This window comes from Pelodiscus sinensis, chromosome 30 (genome assembly GCF_049634645.1).
Source record: "Pelodiscus sinensis isolate JC-2024 chromosome 30, ASM4963464v1, whole genome shotgun sequence".
NCBI classification, from domain to species: Eukaryota; Metazoa; Chordata; order Testudines; family Trionychidae; genus Pelodiscus; species Pelodiscus sinensis.
In genome coordinates this window covers 13,132,607-13,158,977 of record NC_134740.1, presented here as the reverse complement: position 1 = coordinate 13,158,977, position 26,371 = coordinate 13,132,607, and the positions used below count along the sequence as shown (strand labels likewise).

At 45.2% G+C, this 26,371-nt stretch overlaps 3 protein-coding genes across 3 annotated transcripts; 2 read left to right on the top strand and 1 right to left on the bottom strand.

Annotated features, from left to right (window-relative positions):
* On the top strand, positions 1 to 3,527 carry LOC106731375 (olfactory receptor 5AP2-like). The gene is given in 3 exon segments (XM_075912180.1): positions 1 to 51; positions 2,525 to 3,462; positions 3,464 to 3,527. Coding segments are annotated over 3 exon segments (1,053 nt in total).
* Positions 3,528 to 11,275: 7,748 nt separating this feature from the next.
* On the top strand, positions 11,276 to 12,241 carry LOC102458095 (olfactory receptor 2AP1-like). The gene has a single exon (XM_006114052.3). The coding sequence runs from the start codon at positions 11,279 to 11,281 to the stop codon at positions 12,239 to 12,241; it is 963 nt and encodes a 320-aa protein (XP_006114114.3). The 5' UTR covers positions 11,276 to 11,278.
* Positions 12,242 to 18,675: 6,434 nt separating this feature from the next.
* LOC102458329 (olfactory receptor 6N1-like) lies at positions 18,676 to 19,617 on the bottom strand. Its single transcript, XM_006114053.2, has one exon. It carries the CDS (start codon positions 19,615 to 19,617, stop codon positions 18,676 to 18,678), a length of 942 nt encoding a protein of 313 aa, XP_006114115.2.
* Between the last annotated feature and the right edge of the window lie 6,754 nt (positions 19,618 to 26,371).

The window sequence follows — 26,371 nt, the reverse complement described above, 5'->3', positions numbered from 1 at the left end:
ATGGCCAATTCACCCAACCTGAGGGTCTTCCTTGGTGTGGTCCCTCCTGAGGTTGGTGCATGGTGTGAGCGTGACCAGCCTCGCTTGCACGGTAGCACGTCGGCTTGTTTCTGAGTTCCAGAGCCGCCCCCGTCTCCTCCAATGCCTTGCTCGTTCCTGTCTTATCAGCTCACCATCATACTGGCGTGCAAAGGGTCCCTCCCCTACACATCGTGGGTTTTTTTTCACGTTTCCTAAAATCTAGTTTATTGCTGTGACAGGGCTATCGTGAAAAATTCTCCAGCAAAAAAGAAAAGGTGTTGTCTTTCCCCCCACCATGTCATTCTCATCAGTGTTAATACATGAGGATGAATGAGGGGGGATTTGAGAGCAGCCTTCCACTCCTTGAAGGGGGGCTCCAAAGAGGCTGGAGAGAGGCAGTTCTCAATGGTGAAAGATGGCAGAACCAGGGGCAATGGTCTCAAGTTTCAGTGGGAGAGGTCTAGGTTGGACATTAAGAAAAGCTGTTTCCTTAGGAGGGCGGGGAAGCGCTGGGATGGGTTCCCTAGGGAGGGGGTGGAATCTCCATCCCTAGAGGTGTTGGCTGGACACAGCCCTGGCTGGGATGGTGGAGTTGGGGTTGATCCTGCTTTGGGCTGGGGACTGGACTCCGTGACTCCTGAGGTCTCTCCCAGCTCTAGGATTCTATGAAAGATTGACCCGACTTCCTTATCCATGACAGAAGCCGGCGTCTTGTGAGGGGGAGTGAAAATAATGATCCCTTTCCCTACAGACCAAGGTCTATTTGATTAATTTGTGTGAATCCTAACCGAAGACCGGTACCTAAGGACAGGAATCAATCCGTCCAAGATTTCACTGGATGTCCTTATTGGTGTGGGGCCCTGCTGAGGCAGGGCATCATTCAGGCAGAAGGGAAATGCTGCTTTGAAGCATCATGGTTAAGCTCCTGTATGTCAGCAGGAGGTCTATGATAGCAGGGAGGGAAGCGGTCGGATTGTCACCTCACTGCTTGGCTTACCAGAGGAATAGCTGCTCGAAGAGGTCTTCCTCTGATGTGGCCGAGGTTGGGTCTACATTCAGTTCTCACACTTGAAGATGGCCAGGCAGCCTTACGTTGTCGTTGTTGTGCTTAAATGAAGCACCCGGGATCTTTTTCAGGGGGATAAGGCACCACACCAGTTATTGGGCATGCATGGATCAATCAACACTTCATCATATGTCTATGATACATCGCACTCATGCACTCACACACAGATACACAAGGACACGCCGTCTTGTTACCAGTAGTTGCTCCCCCTAACTGCACTGGCCAGGTGAGTTAGATGGGGGAGGGGTGGAGCCAGGCTCCTGCCGATCCGGATCGATGCTCCCATGTTGACAAGAAGAAAACCCGGGATCCCTCTGCAAGATGCCTCCTATTTATCCCTCTCATGCAGCCAGTTAGTCATCACCTCGCCTTTCCTAATGCTGCTTCAGAGAGAGTCCTTCCAAGGGCCGGCACTTGCTCCTTGACTCCCAAGCTCCTCTGCCTGTCCAGTTTTCTTTTCAATGAGCTCACTTCACAGGTATTGTCTTGGATCTGGTTCCAAGCCCCCTTCCATCCTTGCAACTGCTGCTGGAGGTGCTCACCTTTCAGTCTCCATTCACACCTCGTTCATTTCAACAGGGCAATCAAAGAAAGGGGAGAGATCTCAAATGACATTTTTCTTTACGTTAACTATTCCTAAGACCTATAACATAAAGAGCTTGATACAAAGTTTCTTAATACAAGGGATTCTATAAGAACACTTAACATAAAGACATATCTAAAAAGATCAAGATCTATCTATCTATCTATCTATCTATCTATCTATCTATCTATCTATCTATCTATCTATCTCCACACACCCCCTCTATCTATCTATCTATCTATCTATCTATCTATCTATCTATCTATCTATCTATCTATCTATCTATCTATCTATCTATCCCCACACACCCCCTCTATCTATCTATCTATCTATCTATCTATCTATCTATCTATCTATCTATCTATCTATCTATCTATCTATCTATCTATCTATCTATCTATCTATCTATCTATCTATCTATCTATCTATCTATCTATCCCCATATACCCCCTCTATCTATCTATCTATCTATCTATCTATCTATCTATCTATCTATCTATCTATCTATCCCCATACACCTCCTCTATCTATCTATCTACCCCCATACACCCCCTCTATCTATCTATCTATCTATCTATCTATCTATCTATCTATCTATCTATCTATCTATCTATCCCCATACACCTCCTCTATCTATCTAGCTAGCTAGCTAGCTAGCTAGCTATAAGGAAAGTTTCTCTTAATTCAAAGTTATATGAGAATGATACATGGTTATATGGAAATGTTACAGAGATTTATCCACATCATCTGGTAACCAGGAAAGAGGCAGGAGGTTTTAATGGAATTAATTCGTAATGTTTGAACACCTTTCCACTCAATGTTCTTAACGGCACCATTTATTTTTTTGCTCCTAGACTCAACCCACGGTGGACACAGAGTGGGGAAACCAAACGGCCATCACGCAATTCATCCTTCTGGGATTTGGAGACCTCCCTGACCTGAGAGTTCTCCTCTTCCTCGTGTTCCTGCTGATCTACATGGCAACCGTGGCCGGGAACACCCTCATTGTTGTGCTGATTGTGGTCGATCGGCATCTTCACACCCCCATGTACTTCTTCCTGGGGAACTTGTCCTGCTTGGAGATTTGCTACAGCTCAGACATCCTGCCCAGGATGCTGGCCGGTCTCCTGACTGGGGACAGGACCATCTCAGTCAATGGCTGCTTCACACAACTCTATTTCTTTGGTCTTCTGGCATCTACGGAATGCTACCTCCTGGCGGTGATGTCGTACGATCGGTATTTAGCCATATGTAAACCCCTGCACTATTCAGCTCTTATGAGTAGCAGGTTTTGCCTCCAGTTGGCTGCCGGGTCCTGGTTAAACAGTTGTTTGGCGACTACGATCTTGATATTATTCATGTCGCAGTTCATTTTCTGTGGCCCGAATGAAATTGACCATTTCTATTGTGAATCCCTCCCGTTGATCAAACTCGCCTGTGGGGACACACACCTGATCGTATTGATGGTTTTCGTATTTGCCTGTGCATTCACCCTGCCTCCGTTCCTACTAACCCTGACGTCCTACGTGTGTATCATCACCGCGATCCTGAGAATCCCTTCCACCACCGGAAGACAAAAGGCCTTTTCCACCTGCTCCTCCCACCTCATGGTGGTGACCATTTTCTATGGAACGATAATGGTTGTCTACATGCTACCGACACTTGATTCCCTAAGAGTCCTCAAAAAAATGCTCTCTCTTTGCTACACCGTCTTTACTCCCCTAGTAAACCCCCTCATCTACAGCCTCAGAAACAAAGAGGTCCGGGAAGCCTTGACCAACGTTGTCAGGAAACGTGGCTTTCACAAGAAATTGCCGGGAAGCCTATGTCATTACTGAAGTTGCCTATGTGATGTAGGCAAACAGGCCTCATCGAAATTAGGCTGAAAACTCCCCTTGAACATATCAGCATGTAGCAGTCGGTACCGCCACATGGCACCCGGTAACCCACATATTTATCGTTCATACAGGGCTCTGATTATTTCATGGAATGCATGCCATATGAGGCATCATATGACAGGTCATGAGTTGCTGAAACCTGTTGGTCTGTCCCAAGGCGCGTCTGAGTCGTGTGGACAAAGCTATCGAGAACGAGCATGGTTTTGACTGAAATGTGCTATGAGTGTGCTAGTGATGTGCAAACAATTCCAGTTCCAATGGCTGTTGACTACTCAGTAATCAAATGTATGACTCAGCTTCAAAAGACCCACACAACTAATAATGGGACACTTCCAGCTCACTTAATTAGCCTCATTAGCACCTGTCCAACAATTGACAAGTACTTTTTTCCCTCTGTTATAAATATCTTGGTTGCAGTTATTTCCACTCCAGCCCATCTGAGGAAGTGGGTTTTACCCACAAAAGCTCATGATCCTATAATAGATTTTTGTTCGTCTCGAAGTCCACAAGACTACTTGCTGCTTGACTATGGTGACTCAACAAAGCCCAATAGTACATGCGTGGGCTAGGATCTGCCAGGTGCATGGACGAAAGATTTAAAACAAGCCACAAAATTAATCTCAGGAGACCGGTTCAGACTTCAGTGAGCCTTCAAGGACTGTAATTTCTAGTGGGTGGAAAACACTACTTAGTCTAATCACTGTCTGGTGTAATAAGAGTTACGTTTTTGTCTGTGCACGTATTTTTATTTTGTGTGGTAACCATCTCTGTCCATTTGTGCATGCCACTTGTAATCATGTAAAATCTATCTCGTTATAGTTAATAAACTTGATTTATTGTTTTTAGCCTAAACAGTATTTTGCTTGAAGAACTAAGGAATTCTCTGCTCAGTTAGAAAGGCTAGTCTGTCTCCTCTCCATATTGAGGGAGGGACAAACAAATGGAGACAATCCATGTGGAGTTACTGCGTCTGAGAGTTTAACAACCCTCACGGAGCCCTTGAAACTCAACTGGAATGGGAGGTTGTAGACAATTCTAGCAATCTCTCGTATTCAGCACCGGATGATGGTATTTTTCACTGTGATGCGGGTGAAATATTCAGTCTTGGTGAGGAATATGCATCACATTTGATACTGCGCAGAAATGTCCTGGTGTGTAAGAGACACTGAATATCCAAGCATGTCTCTGTGTACATCCCCTGTTGTTCACTGTTTCTCTGTGTTAGACAATAAAATCCGGTAATCAAATTCTGGGAGTCTAATAGAAAGGGTTAAAACAAACAAAAGGAAGTTTTTCTTCACGCAGAGGACAGTCAATCTGTGGAACTCCTCGCCAGAGGATGTTCTGGAGAGCAGGACTTTCACAGGGTTCAAGAAAGAACTTGGAAAATTCATGGAAGTTAGGTATATCGATATTTATTCGTCAAAATGGGTTGGAATCGTGACCCTAGACTCTGCCAGGGGCTGGAAATGGGTGACAGGGGAGGGATCACTTGATGATTCCCTGTTTCTGTTCACTCCCTCTGGGCACCTGGCCCAGAAGACAGGACAGTGGGCTGGATGGACCTTTGGTCTGACCTGGTCTGGCTGTGCTTATGCTCTTAAGTAAATAAAACACAGTGGGCGACTGTGTGAGAAGTTTTATGCCTTCAGATAATTTCTTATGCTCCCAATAGGATGACTAGGAGTACATCTAGACTACAGGCTTTTGTCAACAGAGACTTTGTCGACAGATACTGTTGACAAAGCTTCTGTTGACAAAGAGCATCTAGATTACAGCCAGTTTTGTCGACATGAGAGTGTAGACGCACAGGACAGTGTAGATGCAATAACGCCTTCTGTCGACAGAACTCTGTTGACAAAAGGCGTTATTCCTTGTAGAATGAGGTTTACCACCATCAACAAAACTGCCGAGTTCTGTCGACGTTATGTCAAAAGAACTCGGCAGTAGTGTAGACGCAGGGATAGTTTTGTCTACAAAAGTCCACCTGTAGTCTAGACACACCCTAGATGTCCTGATTTTATAAAGACAATCCCAGTAATTAGGGCTGCATCGTACATATGTGTCTATGACCCTCCCCGCTCCATCATGACTTTCCACTCTTGCTATCGGGTCATTCCAGCCTCCAAGGAAGCCAGGCAGAATCCAACCGGCGCTGAGGTCCATGTTGTCTGTCTACGTGGAAGGCACAGAGAGGGAGGTCGCCTTAAACCTGGAGCTTTTGACGGGGCCCCGGATGGAGTGTGGATAAAGTCATCACCCATCATTTTCTCATAAGAAACCATTTTTTGTCCAAAATAAAGGCGTGGCCAATGAAAATACGAACTCTCAGTACAGCATGAAGGGGTGTAACCCCAGAAAATCTGCCATCCCCATCATGGTGTCTATTACTGTCCCAAATGTATCCTCCTACGAAACAGCCACTTCCATGGTAGTCCTGGTGCCATGGATAGCTCCGTTCAATGCAGCGGCCCCTCCTCTGGGAGAGAGGCAACTGGAGACCAGAGGATGCGGCTATCACCTTCCAATGGGCAGACGTTCTGAGGTGCCAAACATGGGAGTGGTGGTTCAGTCACTTGGGAGCACATCAGGGCTTGGTCAGAGGGTCTGGCCATGAGGGAGAAACGCAGGGCCACAACTTGGCGGAAAGGATTCCCCAGGGGGCCTAGTGGATTTAGGCACCGAAATCCCTTTGACACAGCTCTCAACCCCCTTAGGCTGCCCTGAGAATCTCAGACCAGACAGCCAATGGACTTCTGCCACGGCAGGTGGAACCTCGGCATTTCCATCTGGAACAAAGACCCCGTGTAAACAGCAATGCCCTGGATGGGTGGGAGACCCCTTGCTGAAGGCGTGAGGCCTACGACTGTTGTTGCACCGACCATTCCCTGTGGGGATCGTTCCATTGTCTGAGGTGGCTCCCAGCGGATGAAATTTGGAAGGAAAGAAAGGTGGGAAGATAGGATTATGCGGGACTGAGCCAGGTGGAGAGGTGTCGGCTGCTGAAATGGAAAGGCGAGAAAGGAGGAACAAGGCTGACAAATGATGTACAGAGAGAAGTGAAAAGGGGTGTGAATCTGTGAGAAGGATGGGCCCTGAAGAACACAGGACCTCCGTGTTGTGTCATGAACTGTGGAGCTCCTGTTTTGCTAGGAGGATGGGGAAGCCCTGGGATGGGTTCCCTAGGGAGGGGGTGGAATCTCCATCACTAGAGGTGTTTAAGTCTCAGCTTGACCAAGCCCTGGCTGGGTTGATTTAGCTGGGATTGGTCCTGCCTTGGGCAGGGAGCTGGATTCGATGACTCCTGAGGTCTCTTCCAACCGTAGGATTCTAGGATTCTATGAACACAAGTGGATTGTTCCTAATTACTGAAATGTAACACAGCACATTCATAGAATCATAGAACCATAGAGCTGGAAGAGACCTTAGAAGGTCATCATGTCCAGCCCGTTGCTCTAGGCAAGACCAATTCCAACTAAATCAATCCGGCCAGGGCCTTGTAGATCCCCAACCAGCCTCACAAATTCCTCCTCCACACTAGAGTAATTTTACTGGATTTAATGATGAACTTTTGTGTTTATAAAGTTAGGACACATTCACAGAAACAGGTTTACAACACACAGAATTGTTGAACATCCCCCAAATAAGTGATGGGCTTAAACTGCAGCAAGGGAGGTTTAGGCTGGACATTAAGAAAAACTTCCTACCTGTGCGGGTGGTGAAACACTGGACTAAATTGCCATGGGGGGTTGTGGAATTTCCATCACGGGTGATATTTAAGAGCAGATTGGACAGACACCTGTCAGGGATGCTCTAGACAGTTCTTGGTCCGGCTGGGAGGGCAAGGGACTGGACTTAATCACCTCTCAAGAGCCCTTCTAGTCCTAGTGTTCTGTGATTTTATGAATATTGGTGAAAAATCCACATTTTTGGGGGGGAATAGCTTTTCCAAATACATTTCATTTTTTTTTGAGGAAAACAGATGATTTTTTTTCCTCTTCTTTTCCTCAGTTAAACACCTAATTTTCCATCCAGAAAGGTTTTGGCAGAAAACGTTTACTGGCCCCCATGACGACAGGAGAAATTGCATGTGGCCTTAGGAAGGTAGCTGCCTCCTGCCCTTTGTTTGTGCTGTCGAATCAAAAGTCCCTGCGGAAACTCCCTTGAGTCGGTCGTTTCAACATCCCACAGAGAGACGCAGTCAGGAGCAATGCAGCCTTCCTCTGAAAAGGCACAAATATGAGCACGCGTCCCTCCTTCATAAAGAGCTTGATCTTACAGATGGCCATAGCATTGGCAGATCTCTTGGTTGCTATCTGGGGTCTTCATCCTAGTTCTGGAGAGACGTGAAAGACCAAAGTGAGCCGCGAGACCTTCCTACTCCTCACCCACCACTGTGAGATCAGAGGTAATCCCTTCAAGGTCCTGCTCTTGCTTAGTATGAATTTGGAGCTATCAGTCGTTACTTGTTTTTTTCTCATTGGCTTCGATTTTTAATTCATCTCAACTCCTCCCTATTTTGTATTAAGCAACCAAGTGTAGGCTAGATCCTATGCTAGATAAGGCTACATCTAGCCTACAAAGAAAAGTCAGGTACGCAAATTGAGAACCTTTCTCCACTTTCCTTTCGAAAGAGGCCTTTCCGAAATTTGGCGTGTCTACACAGCACCAAATTTCAGAAAAACCTGTTCTTTCGAGCCATCCCTTCTTCCTCATAAAACAAGGTTTACAGGGATGGTGAAAGAGCACGGCCACTTTTCCAATTTTTTTTCAGAAAAGCGGACACATTCCTTGGACGTGACATTGGGAGACAATTGTTCTCCTTGTCCTCTGAGGACAGGACAAGGAGCAATGGGCTTAAACTGCAGCAAGGGAGGTTGAGGTTGGACATGAGGAAAAACTTCCTGCCTGTCAGGGTGGGAAACACTGGAATAAATTACCTAGGGAGGTTGTACAATCTCCATCACCAGAGATGTTTACGAGTAGGTTGGATAGACATCTATCAGGGATGATCTAGGTGTTGCTTGGTTATGCCGTGTGGGCAGGGGACTGGATTCGATGACTTTTGAGTTCCCATCTGGTTCTGATTTTATGAAATCCAGCTTCTATCCTTGAAATGCCTCTTGCCAAAATCTGTCATGACCTCATGCTAGCCCGATCTCACAGTCGGTACATTGTCCTCATTCTCTTGCACCTGTCAGCCCCTTCCAAAAGCATTGACCGTGCTCCTCCTGAAATCATGTTCTCCTTTGGCTTCTGCAACTCTGTCTTCTCCAATCATTCCTTCAGCATGTGCTTCAATAGATGTCCCTCATCCCCTCTCCGCATTTTTGAGGTGGGGTATGGTAGGGCTCTGTCCTGGGTCACCTTTTTGGTTCTCCACTTTATCTTTGAGTGATCTCAACCACAAACACTCATTGATCTACCTTCTCTGTGCTGGCAATTTACAAACCCACCTCTCTCCTCCTAACCTCTCTCCTGCTGTCCAAACTGGGATCCGACGTCTGGCTGCGTGTGTTGCAGGCTCTCTTTCGACTCAGCCTGTCTCTCAGACATCCCTTTGTGGTGGCCACGCCATCCGTTCTACTAGACAATCTCTCATTCCTAATCCAGATGCCAATATCTCACCTCCACTTGACCCATTCTGCCATTCTTCATGGCCCACTCTTGCCTCTCTGTCTTGCGCCCTGGCCACTAGACAACTGCTCCCTTAATTTTTCTTCTTGAGACAACTAAAAGAGCAACCAGTTGAGCCAGCTACACCAAGATAAGATGAGGCGGCTATCTCTGAAATTGACAGCATCCCTTTATAAATGCTGGGTTTTGTTCTGATGGAAAACAACGAGGGCAAAACGAAACCACTTCATTCCAAATTTGGGGGCAATGAATATTCACCAAGCTCAGGAAAAAACTCAGGGCTGGCACGAATTCTGTCCTGTCATTGGTAGAAATTCTCCTTGATGGCTGACTTAGGTTCTGTACAAAACTAGGATGAATTATCATGACTAGATTGAAGAGTGTGAGATGAAAGGGAGAGGCAGCAACCTTTCAGTTATATTCATCGGGTTCATTAAACTCGTCTGCCGTGAGGTGTGGATTGAGACACGTCTGACAGATTCGCGCATCCCCTTTCAAATGTCAGTGGAAAAGACGGGGATTTTTGAGCTTAGAAAAGCAGAGACTAAGAGGGAATAGGACAGAGGGCTATAAAATCATGACTGGTGTGGAGAAAGGGAATAAGGAAAAGTTATTAACTTGTTCTCACAACATTCAAACTAGGGGTCACCCAATGAAATGAAGAGGTAGCAGGTTGAAAACAAGCAAAAGGAAGTTTTTCTTCATGCAGTGCACAGTCAACCTGTGGAACTCCTTGCCAGAGGATGTGGTGAAGACCAGGACTTTAACAGGGTTTCAAAAAGAACTAGATAAATTCATGGACCCGTCAATACTGATTAACCAAAATGGGTCAGAATGGTGTCCCTAGACTTCATCAGGGGCTGGAAATGGATGACAGGAGAGGGATCACCAGATGATTCCCTGTTTCTGTTCACTCCCTCTGGGGCATCTGGCATTGGGCACTGTGGGCAGGACACTGGGCTTTTTAATCTCTCTTTATAAATTGTCCTGCAATGTATGTCCTGCCATTTAATTCATTGTTCACTCTCCCTGGTGTTTACCCATCTGGCATTTTGATAGAGAACCCTCCTATTTCCCCCAGCCTCTGTTTTCTTAGGATAAACAAGCCCCATCCCTTGATACCCCTGTGGTAAGGTCGGTTTTCCAGTCCTTGGATTATCCAAGTGTCAATGACTGGGAGATGACATTATGGAATCTGCATCACTGGAGCAGGTTGGATAGACATCTGTCAGGGATGGTCTAGACAGTGCTTGTTCCTGCCAGGAGGGCAGGGGACTAGACTTGATGACCCCTCGAGGTCCCTTCCACTTCTGATGTTCTATGGTTCTGTGAATCTATATTAGGGTATGTCTACACTACCCCGCTAGTTTGAACTAGCGGGGTAATGTAGTCATCCGTAGTTGCAAATGAAGCCCAGGATTTGAATTTCCCGGGCTTCATTTGCATGAAGCCGGCCGGCGCCATTTTTAAATGCCGGCTAGTTCGGACCCCGTGCTGCGCGGTTACACGCGGCACGGAGTAGCTAGTTAGGATTAGGCTTCCTAATCGGATTAGGCTTCCACGCGGAGTACAGCTAGTTCGGATTAGATGCCTAATCCGAACTAGCTAGTCCGTGCCGCGTGTAGCCGTGCGGCACGGGGTTCGAACTAGCCGGCATTTAAAAATGGCGCCGGCCGGTTTCATGCAAATGAAGCCCGGGAAATTCAAATCCCGGGCTTCATTTGCAACTGCGGATGACTACATTCCCCCGCTAGTTCGAACTAGCGGGGTAGTGTAGACATACCCTTAGTGTTTAACTCTATGGCACTCACGTTATGTTGTCTTCTTTGTACAACTAAAGCGGCGAGGAGTCCTGTGGCACCTTATAAACTAACTGAAATGTTGGAGCATCAGCTTTCGTGGGCAAAGACCCACTTCATCTTGCATGCATCTGACGAAGTGGGTCTTTGCCCACGAAAGCTTCTGCTCCAACAGTTCGGTTAGTCTCTAAGGTACCACAGGACTCCTCGCCGCTTTTGCAGATTCAGACTAACACAGCGACCCCTCTGATATTTGTTTAACTAGATACAGCCTATGGCAGATGGAGACTGGGGAAATCAAACGCTGGTCACTGAATTTACCCTCCTGGGATTTGGGGACTGCTCAGAACTTCAGACCGTTCTCTTCCTGCTGTTTTTCACGATCTATATCATGACCATGGCTGGGAACATCTTCATCCTTGTGCTGGTGGTGGCCGATCGTCACCTCCACACCCCCATGTACTTCTTCCTGGGGAACCTGTCCTGCCTAGAGATCTGCTACAGCTCTACCATCCTGCCCCGGCTGCTGGCCAGTCTCCTGACGGGGGACAGGACTGTTTTATTTAGCAGGTGTTTCCTGCAATTTTATTTCTTCGCTTGCCTGGCCGGCGCCGAGTGCTATCTCCTCTCCGTGATGTCTTACGACCGGTATTTAGCAATATGCCGGCCCCTGCATTATGCGTCCCTGATGCATGGCAGGTTCTGCCTGCAGCTAGCTGGCGGGTCGTGGCTCAGTGGATTTCTTGCTAACTCGGTCACCATTGTTTTCATGTCGCGGTTAACGTTCTGCGGGCCCAATGAAATTGACCATTTCTTCTGTGATTTCACTCCCATGCTCAAGCTTTCCTGCAGCGATGCTGAGTTCATGGAACGTGTGGCATTCACGCTGGCTGCCGTCTACACGCTGCCCCCTTTTACGTTAACGCTGACGTCCTACGTTTATATTTTGATCTCCATCCTGAGGATCCCTTCCAGCAGGGGGCGGCAAAGGGCCTTTTCCACCTGCTCCTCCCACCTCATCGTGGTGACCGTTTTCTATGGAACCCTGAGCATGATCTACATGCTGCCGGGCTCCACCATGCGGAGAGACCTCCACAAAACCTTCTCCGTTTTCTACACGGTCCTGACCCCCCTGGCCAATCCCCTCATCTATAGCCTGAGGAACAGAGAGGTCAAGGAGGCCCTGAGAAAAGCACTCAGGAAATTGGTGGCTTCACAACCTTGCAAGCCTCTTTGAGGGAAAATGAATTGGAGTTGCTTCAGCGCGGAAGCTGGTTGGTTCTGGAGGCTCCCTTGCTCTAGATCTTTGCATAATCCTAGAAGAAAATTTGGGGGTTACAGGTAGATTACAACTCACATTTGGACTTGGACTACCTACAGCTGCTGTACGAGAGAGTAAAAAGACTTGGACTTTTCAGTTTAGAAAAGAGGCAACGATGGGGGATAGGATAGAGGTCTATAAAAGCATGAGTGGTGTGGAGAAAGTGAATAAGGAAAAGTTATTGACTTATTCCCACAATATAAGAAGTAGGGGTCACCCAATGAAATGAATAGGCAGTAGGTTTAAAACAAACAAAAGGAAGATTTTCTTCGCTCGGCACACAGTCAATCTGTGGAACTCCTCGCCAGAGGATGTTGTGAAGAACAAGGTCCAAAAAAGATCTAGATAGATTCATGGATGTTAGGTCCATCAATGGCTATTAGCCAGGATGGGCAGGAATGGTGTCCCTAGTCTCTGTTTGTCTGGAGGTGGGTGACAGGGGAAGGATCACATGAAAATTACCTATTTTGTTCCCTCCCTCCAGAGCAGCTGTCATTGGCCACTGTGGGCAGATAGGCCATTCTGGCCATTCTTATGTATGGATAAATTTCAGAGGGGTAGCCATGTGAGTCTGTTTCACCCAAACCAGGGAGGAGACTTTATGGCTCATTTATTGGGCAGAAGCTATTGTGGGCTGGAACCCACATTTTCAGATGCATCTGATGAAGTGGGATCCAGCCAATCAAATCTCAGGCCCAAATTTGTTAGTCTTTAAGGTGCCACAAGGACTTCTCCTAGGTCCCCCCTACCCCCCCCCCCCCCCCCCGCCCGTAAGGATATTTTTTCTCAGCTCAAGCAATGAAAATCCCATGAAGCACCACATCCTCTGCCCAAGAAATTAAACTGTGATGCATCATGGGAGATGTAGTCTTCCCATGAATCTACCCTGTAACATACAATAGAGTCAGGAACCTCTGGAACTTGAGCAGTTTTGAGACGTGGTTGCAGCATCTCAGAGTCAAAATATTTCTTTCCATTTCAGCTTGGAATAATTGTTGTAGAAATTAGTAATTCAGAATACCCACCAGCCACTAATTACATAAGAACATAAGAACGGCCGTACTGGGTCAGACCAAAGGTCCATCTAGCCCAGTATCCTGTCTGCTGACAGTGGCCAGCACCAGATGCCCCAGAGAGGGTGGACTGAAGACAATGATCAAGCAATTTGTCTCCTGCCATCCCTCTCCAGCCTCTGACAAACAGAGGCCAGGGGCACCATTTTATCCCCTGGCTAATAGCCTTTTATGGACCTAACCTCCATGAAATTATCTAGCTTCTCTTTAAATTCTGTTATAGTCCTAGCCTTCACAGCCTCCTCTGGCGAGGAGTTCCACAGGTTGACTACACGCTGTGTGAAGAAGAACTTAGTTTTAAACCTGCTACCTATTAACTTCATTTTTTCATTAAAAATTCTTCATCAATTCTACTTCGTTGATTACATGCAAAGGCCGAATGATGCTTTCACAATGGCTTTACATATGTCTAAACATCTAAATACAAAGCAATTACACCCAACCAGTAATAAATATTTATAAAGAGCGAACAAATGCAAAGCACTAGGCCTACTAACACCATGTTCGCTGACTCCAACTTATTAAGGAAAGTAACAACATGTTAAGAGTTCATACAATTATCGTGTACTTCTTGGACTTGCCATGAATGTTGGAAAATTTATTCTTTTGTTTAAACCCGTTGATCCAAACCTTTAATAATCTAATCAGGACTTCTTCTTCAAGGATCTGTCGTTCCCTGTGGTCAGAATATTTCCCCTGTTCTTTACTTGCAAAAAAGGATGCCATCTGTCCAGATTCAACCTCCTACTGTCTGAAATCAGCGCTGTTTGCGGAAATGCTATGCTGCTCCTGTTCAGGCAAGAGCCCTCTTGTGCAAATGCTTTTGTGCAAGAGGGCCAGCGTAGACAATGCGGTATTGTTTTGTGCAAAAAAAGCCCCGATGGCGAAAATGGCGATTGGGGCTTTTTTTTGCACAAAACCGCGTCTAGATTGGCATGGACGCTTTTCCACAAAAAGTACTTTTGCAGAAAAGCGTCCGTGCTAATCTAGACGCTCTTTTCTGCAAATGTGGAATGGAGATGTGAATATCAACGGAGGGGAAATTGCCTTTGCAGTGCATTAACCAGTTAAGTTGGAGGCTGCTAGCGAATCCCCCCTCACTCTTCTCTTCTGCCGAAAACCACGCCCAAACCCTTCAATGTAGGAGGCTGAGAAAGCACTGGGCAGTCATACAGTATTAAGCAGCATCACGAACATTGTTCCATTTATCCTTCTTGGTGAAATAAAGAGACCCACTCACTACAATATTGACTTCCCGTGGTCCGGCAAATCCTCTGGCCCCTTGATGTCAATGATTCACATTGCCTGGGTATCTATCCCATCAGCCTTTTCCCCTCCTAAAACACATTGTGCATGTCAAAAATAGAATTCAAAAGTGACAGAAACAATGAAACATGCAAACTCGCATTGCTCTTATTTTACAGATGGACACCCATTGGAGCGTCTCAAGAAAGTGATCACTCTCGCAACACTGAAGAGCAGTGAAGCGGATTTGTTGAGGAGCTTTATCTAGGAATTCTCCATACTCTTTATCATCCTTCCTTCCTTCCTTCCTTTCTTCCTGCTTATCATGCAAATATTGACAACTTGTCTAGGTGCACTAAACAAAATTGAGAGTTACCACTAAACACTCACCTGACTTTGCTTTAACTGTTGCTCTATTTTTTTAAATGTGTTTTTTCCTCCTCCTTTCATTCCTGCTGATAATTTCTTCCTCCTTTACCCAAGAGGAGCTGGTAGACTTGGAAAGCTTCAACAAAACTGATCCTTGTTTAAATTGGTGTGAAGAGAGAATTTGGCCTGAATTTTTCATCCCCTAAGTGTATTTTTATGCTATGAACAGAGGAAATGAATATACAGTTCTAACAGATTTTATACGTTAATTGGGAAAATATAAATTTCTACTGAAGTGCCTTTATTAAAGATCTCAAGAAGTCATTGGATAATGGCTTTGTGTTCCTCATATGCCTAGTGCTATACTAATGTAAAACAGAGGCTCTCAACCAGGGTTCCATCCTGTGTTGAATACATTTTGTTTTGTGCACCAAGGCATGTGTGGATGTGCACCACCAGTAGAAACATATACTCGGCTAATCAGTTGGGCAGCACCTAAATCTCATCAGGGTGGCTGCCCACTTGCTTAGCTTACAGGGAACACTGCTCTCAACCCCACCAGATCTGTCAGGCATACCCTAAATTTTATCTTACTTAAAATATTTGCTTACAAAATTAGACATAAAAATACACATAAACAAGTCTTTGGCAGTATGAAAATTGAGTTTGTACTGACTTTGCTAGAATTTTTATGTAGTTTGTCATAAAACTTGGCCAGTGCCTAGTAGATGAGTTTATGTACCTCTTGGAAAACCTCTGAATTTCCCAAGGGGTATGGCTGAGAACCATTGATAAGACGTTCCAATGGTTAGATTCTGCACTTATCGATAGAGGTGTCGTTGCAGAGGTACTCCAGTAAAACTGACGGAGTTACTCCGGTTTACACTGGCGTAGCTGAAAGTACATTCTCTCCCAGTGCAGCTACACAGACTATAGTTATTGATGTAACGATTTTGTATATATCGTATCTGTTTTGCTTCCCTCATTTTGATAGGCTATTTAAAGTAGAAGAGTTACCCGGTGTCTCTTGGGACCTTAACTCAAATAAGTTTTGGTTTTAAATCATTATTCTGGGGTGGGGATGGGGAGGAGGGAGTCAGGATGCAAGTTGCCCTAGGCAGAGAGGACAACGCCAGACCTCTCTCCCTTCAGAAGCTTGGGGCCAGGTCAGAAGTACATCTCCATGAATGCTGCAGATGCAGCAGGCACAGCTGGGGGAGGGTTGCATGGCCCCAGGCTGGGGGTCAGACACACAGACAAGCAGACAAGCAGACAAACTCTCTGAAATATACAATAGATAGCAGTCCTGTTCTTTGTCCTTTGCTGGCCCGATGGGGTTATGGCTGTCCTGGTTCCCATCTCTGCCTCCTTGCTGCCCCCTTGTGGTCATTCTGGAGTATAACTGCCCCTCTTACCATATCCCTCCCTTTCCACTTCATGAGAAACAATCCCATTCCAGGCACATCCCATTGTCCTGGCAGAACCAAACCCCGACCTCACTTAAGAGGAAATTGCCTACCACATTTGGTGATCCTAGCGCTTACCTTTTAGGAGGAGTTCTTAGTATCATAGAATCATAAAATACTAGGACTAGAAGGGATCTCGAGAGGTCATCGAGTCCAGTCCCCTGCCCTCATAGCAGGACCAAATACTGTTTAGACCATCCCTGATAGACGTTTATCCAACCTACTCTTAAATATCCCCAGAGATGGGGATTCCACAACCTCCCTGGGCAATATATTCCAGGGTTTAACCACCCTGACAGTTAGGAAGTTTTTCCTAATGTCCAACCTAAGCCTCCCTTGCTGCAGTTTAAGCCCATTGCTTCTTGTCCTGTCCTCAGAGGCCAAGATGAACAAGTTTTGTCCCTCCTCCTTAAGAAATCCTTTTAGATACCTGAAAAGGGCTATTATGTCCCCCCTCAATCTTCTCTTTTGCAAACTAAACAAACCCAAGTCTTTCAGCCTTCCTTCCAAGCTCATGTTCTCTAGACCTTTCATCATTCTTGTTGCTCTTCTCTGGACCCTCTCCAATTTCTCCACATCTTTCTTGAAATGCAGTGCCCGGAACTGGACACAATACTCCAAACTTCCTGAAGAAACAGAATCAGAAATGGATGGATGGATGGATGGATGGATGGATGGATGGATGGATGGATGGATGGATGGGCACACAAACTCTCGCACAGCAAAGATATTTCAAAATAACAGCAGTTATTTCGAAATAACTTTCCTAGCATCTACACAAGCCAACTGCTATTTCAAAATTAATTCGAAATAGCAGAGGGCTTATTTCAAAATGGGTAAACCTCATTCAACGAGGAATAGCGCCAACTTCGAAATTGCTATTTCAAAATAAGTGCTGTTTAGATGCTTATTTCAAAATAGGGGGCCTTCAACCCTATCCAGGGTGCCTTGCTGGCCGCCCTGGCCACAAGGTACGATCTGACTTGATGCCCTGCCAGAACCAGTTCTGGCTGGCCTTAAAAGCCAATCAGTGTGGATGTGCTCTTTTGAAATAGCAAAAAGCTATTTTGCAATACATTTTGTGTGTAGACACATTATTTCGAAATAAGATACTTCAAAATAACTATTTCAAAATTAGATATTTTGGAACAATGCTGTAGTGTAGACATACCCTCACATATATAGTAAATAATGAAACACATATTAGTAAAACTGCTACAATATGTATTATTTTATTTCCCCCGGTTACCTTTTTATAAAGATCTCTAGCTCAGACATTACCAATGGGATATCTTTATTTTAGAGAGAGTTGAGGACTGAATTGCTCATGACCTAAAGACAAGGGAAAAACAGGATTTGCTGATAATTCTTTGCATTCCACAATATTGATGTTTTCACCAACTTACAAACTGCCGATAGAAATATACGAGAAAATCATTTTGATCTATCTTTCCTACTCTGAGCCCACCACCCTCATTTTAGCAAAGGTAGATTAGTACTTGATAATAAGAGATTTACTTATTCTATTCAGCCAAAAGAATAATGGTGCACTAACAGAAGTGTGTACACACACATATTTCAGTTATAGTGATAGAAATGTGTTAGTCTGGTGTAGCTGAAACAAAAACGGGACTATGTAGCACTTTAAAGACTAACAAGATGGTTTATTAGCTTTCGGGGGCCAGACTCACTTCCTTAGATCAAATAGTGGAAGAAAAGTTCAGTTATGGAATTAAGTCAAGGCACCATTAGATGATAGCAAGAGTAACAATATATATTTGTTAGTCTCAAAGTGCATGTCTACAAAGCAGGGCAAAACGCGAATTACGCTATGCAACTTGAGCTACGTCAATTGCGTAGCTGAAGTCGAAATAGCTTAATTCGGCTTTTGGCTCTGTCTCCACAGCAGGAAGTTGAAGGAAGAACACTCTTCCTTCAACTTCCCTTACTCCTTGTGAAATGAGGGTTACAGGAGTCAGAGTAAGAAGTCCTCCAGCTCGACATTATTTCGAAACAATGGCTTGCTGCATAGACATGCACTTTGTTATTTCAGAATAAGGTCAGCTATTCCAAAATGATGCTGCTGTGTAGATGTACCCTAAGGTACCACGGGACTACCTGTTGTTTTTAAACTTACAGACTAACACAGCTATCCCTCTGAGACTTTCAAATAGTTTAGAGGTATTCAAATTCTTTTCTAAGTCATAAGTCTACTAATAACGTTTCTCAGGGCTTCCTTCACCTCTCTGTTTCTCAGACTGTAGATAAGGGGATTCACCAGTGGTATGATGACTATGTAGAAAACAGAGAGCGCTTTGCTAAGGTCTCTAAGGGTGTTGATTCTTGGAAATGTATAAGCAATAGTTAGAGTCCCATAGAACATTGTCACCACCATGAGGTGGGAGGAGCGGGTGGAAAAGGCCTTTTGCCTCCCGGTGGAGGATGGGATTCTCAGGATGGTGGAGATAATACAAATGTAGGAGGTCATGGTCAATAGAAATGGAGGTAGGGTGAATATGAAGCCAAGAAGTGAGGCCACAATTTTCATGGAGTAGGTGTCACTGCAGGAGAGGTCTAGCACCGCGAGGTAGTCACAAAAGAAATGGTCAATTTTGTTGGGGCCACAGAAAGTTAATTGCACGATCAAGAAGAGTAACAACAAAGTAGCCAACAGTCCCGTGGTCCAACAGCCGGCCACAAGCTGGAAGCAAAACCTGTCATTCATCAGATCTGCGTAACGCAATGGGTTGCATATCGCCAAATACCGGTCATAAGACATGACAGATAAAAGATAACATTCGGTGCCAAGTAAGGAACCGAAGGAAAAAAATTGCACAAGGCAGCCACTGTAAGAAATGGTTCTGTCCCCCGTCAGGAGACTGGCCAGCATCTTGGGCAGGAGGGTGGAGCTGTAGAAGGTCTCCAAGCAGGACAAGTTCCCCAGAAAGAAGTACATGGGGGTGTGAAGTCGGGAATCAGCCATAATTAGCACAAGGATGAGGAGGTTTCCAGTCATGGACATAAAGTAGAGCAGAAGGAACAGCAGGAAGAGTTGCAGGTGTAAATCCTGGACATTCCCAAATCCCAGGAGGATGAATTCTGAAATGGATGTTTGATTTCCCCCTTCTGCCTTTTCCATGGGAGGTGACAATATTAAGTAACACAAATTCTGCAAGATAATTTGAAAAAAACACCCAAATTAACCAGCAATGCAGTGTCATTAGCTGGATTCTATACTTCCCAAACCCTACATTTCCCAGATTGTTACATAGCTAAAATATTGGGTCAGATATCATTCTGTTGGCTAAAGGAATTAGATGTCCAAAGAGTGATCTTTCTTTCTTTCTTTCTTTCTTTCTTTCTTTCTTTCTTTCTTTCTTTCTTTCTTTCTTTCTTTCTTTCTTTCTTTCTTTCTTTCTTTCTTTCTTTCTTTCTTCAATCTATGTTACTAAGAAGAAGGGGGATGTTATTTTGCTTGTTATTGTTCTCATAAATTGTCTGCATTCATTATTAATCCATCATTATTACCCTGAATATCCGTTCATAGGCCGTGTCCAGACTCAGGGGTTTTTTCGGGAAAAGTAGCCTTTTCCCGAAAAAACTTCCCCTGCGTCCAGACTCAAGCCGCGTTCTTTCGAAATTATTTCGAAAGAACGCGGCTTTTCTTTCGATGGCGGTAAACCTCGTTTCACGAGGAAGAACGCCTTCCTTCGAAAGTTCCTCTTTCGAAGGAAGGCGTTCTTCAATGTAAAGAGGCCGTCTTCGAAAGAGAGCATCCAGACTCGCTGGGTGCTCTCTTTCGAAAAAGCGGATTTTTCTTTCGAAAGATCCGCCTGCAGTCTAGACGCGATCTTTCGAAAGATGGTCTTTCGAAAGATGCTTTCGAAAGAGCATCTTTTGAAAGAAGCCTGCAGTCTAGACATAGCCATAATGACCCATGGTGTTGGAAGTTATGGGATAATGTCTCCAGGAAAGGGACAGGAGCCACATGGTTTTAGTAATTGGACAAAGCTGTCAGAGGTAGCACCAGGGATATTATCAAGGTCTTTTGACACTACTTTCGGGGTCATATCCTAGTGCATGTGATGAGAAAGAGGCACATGAATCCAAATCGACAAACACGATGTTGGGTAAGAGTTACAATTCACACCCTAACATAACAAACAAGACAATAATAAGTCCAAAGAAAAGACTCCTCCATTTCTTGCTGCTTTCACATTGTCTACAATACTTTCCCGAAGGATACGTCTACACAGTCATTGAGTATTCACACCTTTGTTGTTCAGAGGTGTGAAACCTCCCTCCCACATAAAAGACAAAATTTTTCCAGTGGCGAGTGTGAGTCGGAACAGCATGACATCAACAGTGACTCATGAGTGGTGTGGAGAAAAGGAATAAGGAAAAATTATTTACTTGTTTCCATAATATAAGAACTAGGGGCCATCAAATAAAACTAATGGGCAGCAGGTTTAAAACAAATAAAAGGAAGTTCTTCTTCACACAGCGCACAGTCAATCTGTGGAACTCCTTGCCTGAGGAGGCTGTGAAGGCTTTAACAGGGTTTAAGAAAGAACTAGATACATTCATGGAGGTTAAGTCCATTGATGGCTATTACCTAGGATGGGTAAGGAATGGTGTCTGTAGCCTCTGTTTGTCAGAGGGTGGAGATGGATGGCAGGAGAGAGATCGCTTGATCATTATCTGTTCAATTAACTCCCTCTGAGACACCTGGTATTGGCCACTGTCAGCAGACAGGTTACAGGGCTAGATGGACCTTTGGTCTGACGCAGTACGGCCGTTCTTATGTTCTTACGTTCTTAAAAGGAGTGTTCTCCTGTTGACAATGCCAATGCTGCTCGTTACGAGGCGGGAGTATTTTCTCAGCAAAAATGTCAACAAGGAGCAGCTACACGCCCGTATTTTTAGTGATACTGCTGTGTTGACAAAGCCGAAGGTACTCTAGGGGTGTGTCTAAACTACATGGCTCCGTCGATGGAGCCATGTAGATTAGGGTTGTAGGCAAAGGCAAATGAAGCCGCGATTTAAATGATCGCAGCTTCATTTAAATTTACATGGCTGCCGTGCTGAGCCGACAAACAGCTGATCGGCTGTTTGTCCGCTCAGCGCACTAGTCTGGGCGCTCCCCTGCCGACATCAAAGCCCTTTGTCGGCAGCCCCGTTATTCCTCGTGGGATGAGGTTTACCGGGGCTGCCAACAAAGGGCTTGGATGTCGGCAGGGGAGCGTCCAGACTAGCGCGCTGAGCGGACAAACAGCCGATCAACTGTTTGTCGGCTCAGCGTGGCAGCCATGTAAATTTAAATGAAGCCACAATCATTTAAATCGCGGCTTCATTTGCCTTTGCCAAAAAAACAAATCTACATGGCTCCGTCGACGCAGCCATGTAGTTTAGACGTACCCTAGAACTCCACAAGATGTTTGCTTTCCTCTTCTACAGATACTGAACAACAGTTCATACCTTAGCTTCCCTCTGGGGCACCTGGCATTGGCCACTGTCAAGAGACAGGATACGGGGCTAGATAGACCTGTGGTCTGACCGAGTCTGGCCGTTCTTATGTTTAAAAGAGGTCCCAGAGGGATCCCGGCAATTATAGGTCAATGCACCCTACTTCAGTACCAAACAAACTGGTATGTGACACAGTAAAGAACTCAGTTATCACACACGGAGATGTGACATTTGTTGGGAGAAAGTCAGCATGGCTTTTGGAAATGGAAGTGACTCCTCTAATAAATTTTATCAAAATTCTGAGAGAGTGTTAGAAAGCATAGGTCTAACAGCGATACACTCCTAGGGTATGCCTAGACTACACACCTCTGCCGACAGAGACATGTAAATTAGACTACCCAACATAGTCAATGAAGCGGGGATTTAAATATCCCCCACTTCATTACAATAAAAATGGCCGTTGCGCTGTGCTGGCTCAGCTGATCGTCGACACAGCACGGCAGTCAAGACGTGGCTTGATCGACAGGGAACGCCTTTGTCGAACGCTCCTGTAAACCTCGTTTCAAGAGGCATAAGGGAGCGGTTGACAAAGGCATTCCTTGTCGACCGATCCGTGTCTTGACTGCCGCTCTGTGCCAATGATCAGCTGCACTGGCACAGCGTGGCGGCCATTTTTATTTTAACGAAGCGGGAGATATTTAAATCCCCGCTTCATTGACTATGTTGGGTAGTCTAATTTACATGCCTCTGTCGACAGAGGCAAGTAATCTAGACATACCCCTAAAGTGATTAGTTTAAAAGAACGTCAAACTGGAGAGCTCCCACCAGTTACACTAGCTGACATGATAGAGCTAATTTTCAGGGTTTTTTTAATCTCACTTAATCCTAACATCCCTCCTTTTAGTTTGCTCAGTAGTTCCTCAGCACACCCTCAGTTAGATTGTAGAATTACATTATAGAGAACTCAGGTAACTGCACCAAAATTATAATGGGGACCAACCAGAAACTAGCAGAAAGATGTATTGGATTGGGACCAATATTCCTCTTCTATCTCGATCCTCCTTCTATGAGGCTCCATCCTAGTATTTTTGGTACTAGGTACTTTTTGTACTACTGTCCGGTACTACTGGTACTTTTGGTACTTTGGTACTACTATCCTCTGCCTCCTTCCCCTATCTGTACAGAGGGCAGCACTAAAAAATACCGGGAAGACGTTTGGAGAGCATGAGGCTGAATTAAAAGTATATGAAACACTCTGATTTCCCTGGATGGAAGGGGCGTAACAATGCAAAGCAGGGATCGTATTGTGAGAAAACGCTTACCTGAGACAGTGGTCTTGTCCAGATTTGAAGCAAAGGCTGCTTATTTCTGAGGGGCTCTGAGAGCAGGATTCTGGCTGCCTGGGTGGGTTTTCTCCCAAACGAATTCGCTGAAACACGAGCAGGCCACTGACGGGAAGTATCCCACGCCTCATGCAGAACTTGTGTTCCCCTCCTCATTTGATTGCACGGATGCCACCTCATATTTACGTGCTTCACAGAGCACTACATCTCTCCTGGTGCCCGCCGTAGGGAATTTGCGAGCCTCGGGATTCATGGCTGTGCGGCTCTTGGTTTTGATGGGGACAGTTCAGATTGAGCCCTTTGCAGTGAGAGGAAATTTCTCCTCATAGACCACAAGTGTGGGACAATCGCTCTTCAGGAAGAAAACACCTTGCACATCTAGAAATGGAACCTTTGCTTCCTTACTTACTTTAGTGTCCTTCTTACAAACAGGATGCTAGGGCCAGATTTTTGAAGAGGTTTCCATGCCCAGTTGACAACACAGTATATTTGGCACCATGTGGAATGGCTTCCTCTGTAATACAGATGTTTATGGTCATTCAAGTACACAGATGACTAGGACCATTAGCCACAGGCGGTGCCTAATGGTTTTTAGACATGTCTCGAGGATGCCACAAGTTGTTCCAGAAAACAACCATTTTCTGGGAGGATTATAACAGCCAGGATAAAATGCCACCAACTAAGCAGTGGAGGAAGACCTCCTATTACATGGGCTCTTCATGTCAGTTCCAAAGTTGTACTCTCAGGAGGTCAATCTTCCGCAGATGTGCAGGAATGGGCCAAAATGGCAAACAAATGTTATGGCTGACTTGTTAAGTGTTGGAGGAGGAGAAGTAGTAGTAGTAGTAGTAGATGGTTGGATTCAATGACCTTCTGAGGTCTCTTCCAACCCTAATCTTCTAAGACCTGAAGAAGACAACGAAGTCGAAGAGGAAGAAGATGATGAAGACAAAGACAAGAGAAGAAGGAGAAGATGAAGATGAAGAAGACGATGAAAATGAAGACAAAGACAAAGAAGAAGATGATGAAGAGGACGATGAAGACAACGAAGAAGACGATGAGAATGAAGATGAAGAAGAGGTGGAGGAGGAGGAGGAGAAGGAGGAGAAGAAGAAGTAGTAGTAGATGGTTGGATTCAATGACCTCCTGAGGTCTCTTCCAACCCTAATCTTCTAAGACCTGAAGAAGACAACGAAGTCGAAGAGGAAGAAGACAATGAAGACAAAGACAAAGAAGAACATGACAAAGAAGATGATGAGAAAAGATGAAGAAGACAAAAACAAAGAGGAAGAAGACAAAGAAGATGATGAAGACGAAGACGATGAAGACAAAGATGAAGAAGAAGAAGCAAGAGAAGGAGGAGGAGGTGCTTAGAGGGACTGTCAAAAGCCCCTATATGCCTAAACCTCTTTGATTTCAGTGGGTGCTAGGTGTCTAGATAATTCGGAAAATCCCACTAGGCATTTGAATACTTTTAAAATCTGGCCCTTTGTTACTTGATTAACATTAAACATGGGGCCTGTCACATCCTACTCCAGCCAGGTTTTTGAGCATACAATCAATTGTAAGTGCACCATTGCCCCATTTGAAATCAGGGTCCCACTTATATATTGAAGGACTTATTTAAAGTTTGATCTACACTTAAAACATGGGCGCCGGGATGTGGGTCAGGGATATGAAAAAGTCGCACTCCCCAGCAATATAGCTCTGCCAGCCTCACTACACTGCACTGAACCTGCCCCTTAGCCAGAGCCTCTGGAACCCAAACCAATCATAGGCCAGGTGTGGGTGTCTAATTGCAATGTACACATGCTTTTGAGGGCACCAAATTCTCATCGGGCAGTTGCGTAAGACCCATTCAATTCATTCCTCAAAATCTTAGGGACAACCGTTTGCAGCCAACATGGTCTAGCCTGTTGCATGTGAGGACATCGATGTAATTGCCATATAGACAGACCCTAAGAAAAGGCAGATTTCAGGTGAATAGATTTTCCTGCCCTCTGTCACTCCTAAAGAATGGGTGTGGTAAATTTCAGGGCTGTGGATCATGCAAGCAAAGAATTAAGTCCCGTGAGTCACTGGGAAACGGATCAGTTAGTACGTCCGTATGTGCAAGAGGGTGTCTTCACTCATCTTATTGTAAGACACCAGCCTAATTCTGTCAGTCAAGTGGTGAGTGGCTGGAGCGAAATGTAAAAGAAGTGTCCTTATATAGGCTGCTTGCAAATGTAGCCTGGCGAGAAGCACCCACATCCCTCCAGACCTTGCAGTAGAGCCTTATAGGTCTTTCCCCCTTATCCATCCTCAGCAGATGACCAAAGAGGTTCTTGTAGTAAACAAACAAAGGAAAAGTTCCCCCCTTTCGTAGAACCCTAGAAGATTGGAATGGGAAGGTACCTTGAGAGGTCACCAGGTACCATCCCCTGCCCTCACAGTAGGACCTAGTACTGTCTAGACCATCCCTGGCAGGTGTTTATCTAACCTGCTGTTAGATATCTCCAGCGATGGAGATTCCACAACCTCTTTAGGCAATTTATTCCAGTGTTTCACCACCCTGACAGTATTATTGTTGCTGTTCTCTATACCTTCTCCAATTTCTCCACCTCTTTCTCGAAGTGTGGTGCCCATATCTGGACACAATATTCCAATTGAGGCCTTAATCAGCGCAGAGTAGAGTGGAAGAATGACTTCTCGTGCCTTCCTCACAACGCTCCTACCCTTGTGGGGCACAGGAGCCCATGGCAGAAAAAAGAAAAGAAAGGGTGGTAAGAAATTCAGACCATCTTTCTGGCTCAATCTAAATTGGCTTGACACCCCCTCCCTCCTTGTGTGGCTCGGAGATTGGGTCACGCAGCTGCAGGAGGGTGAAACTTCTTACTGCCATCCTCTTGGTAGATAAAAAATCACTCTGGATAAAGCAAAGAGAAGCAACATATTTTCTATTCCTGAAAAGACTCGTCTTTTATTCTCGGCTAACTATCACAGATATTTGCTTTCAAGCTCTTGGGAATTCGACCAATCTCATCCATAGGGCCCTACCAAATTCACGGTCCATTTTGGTCACGTTCACAGTCATAAGTGTCT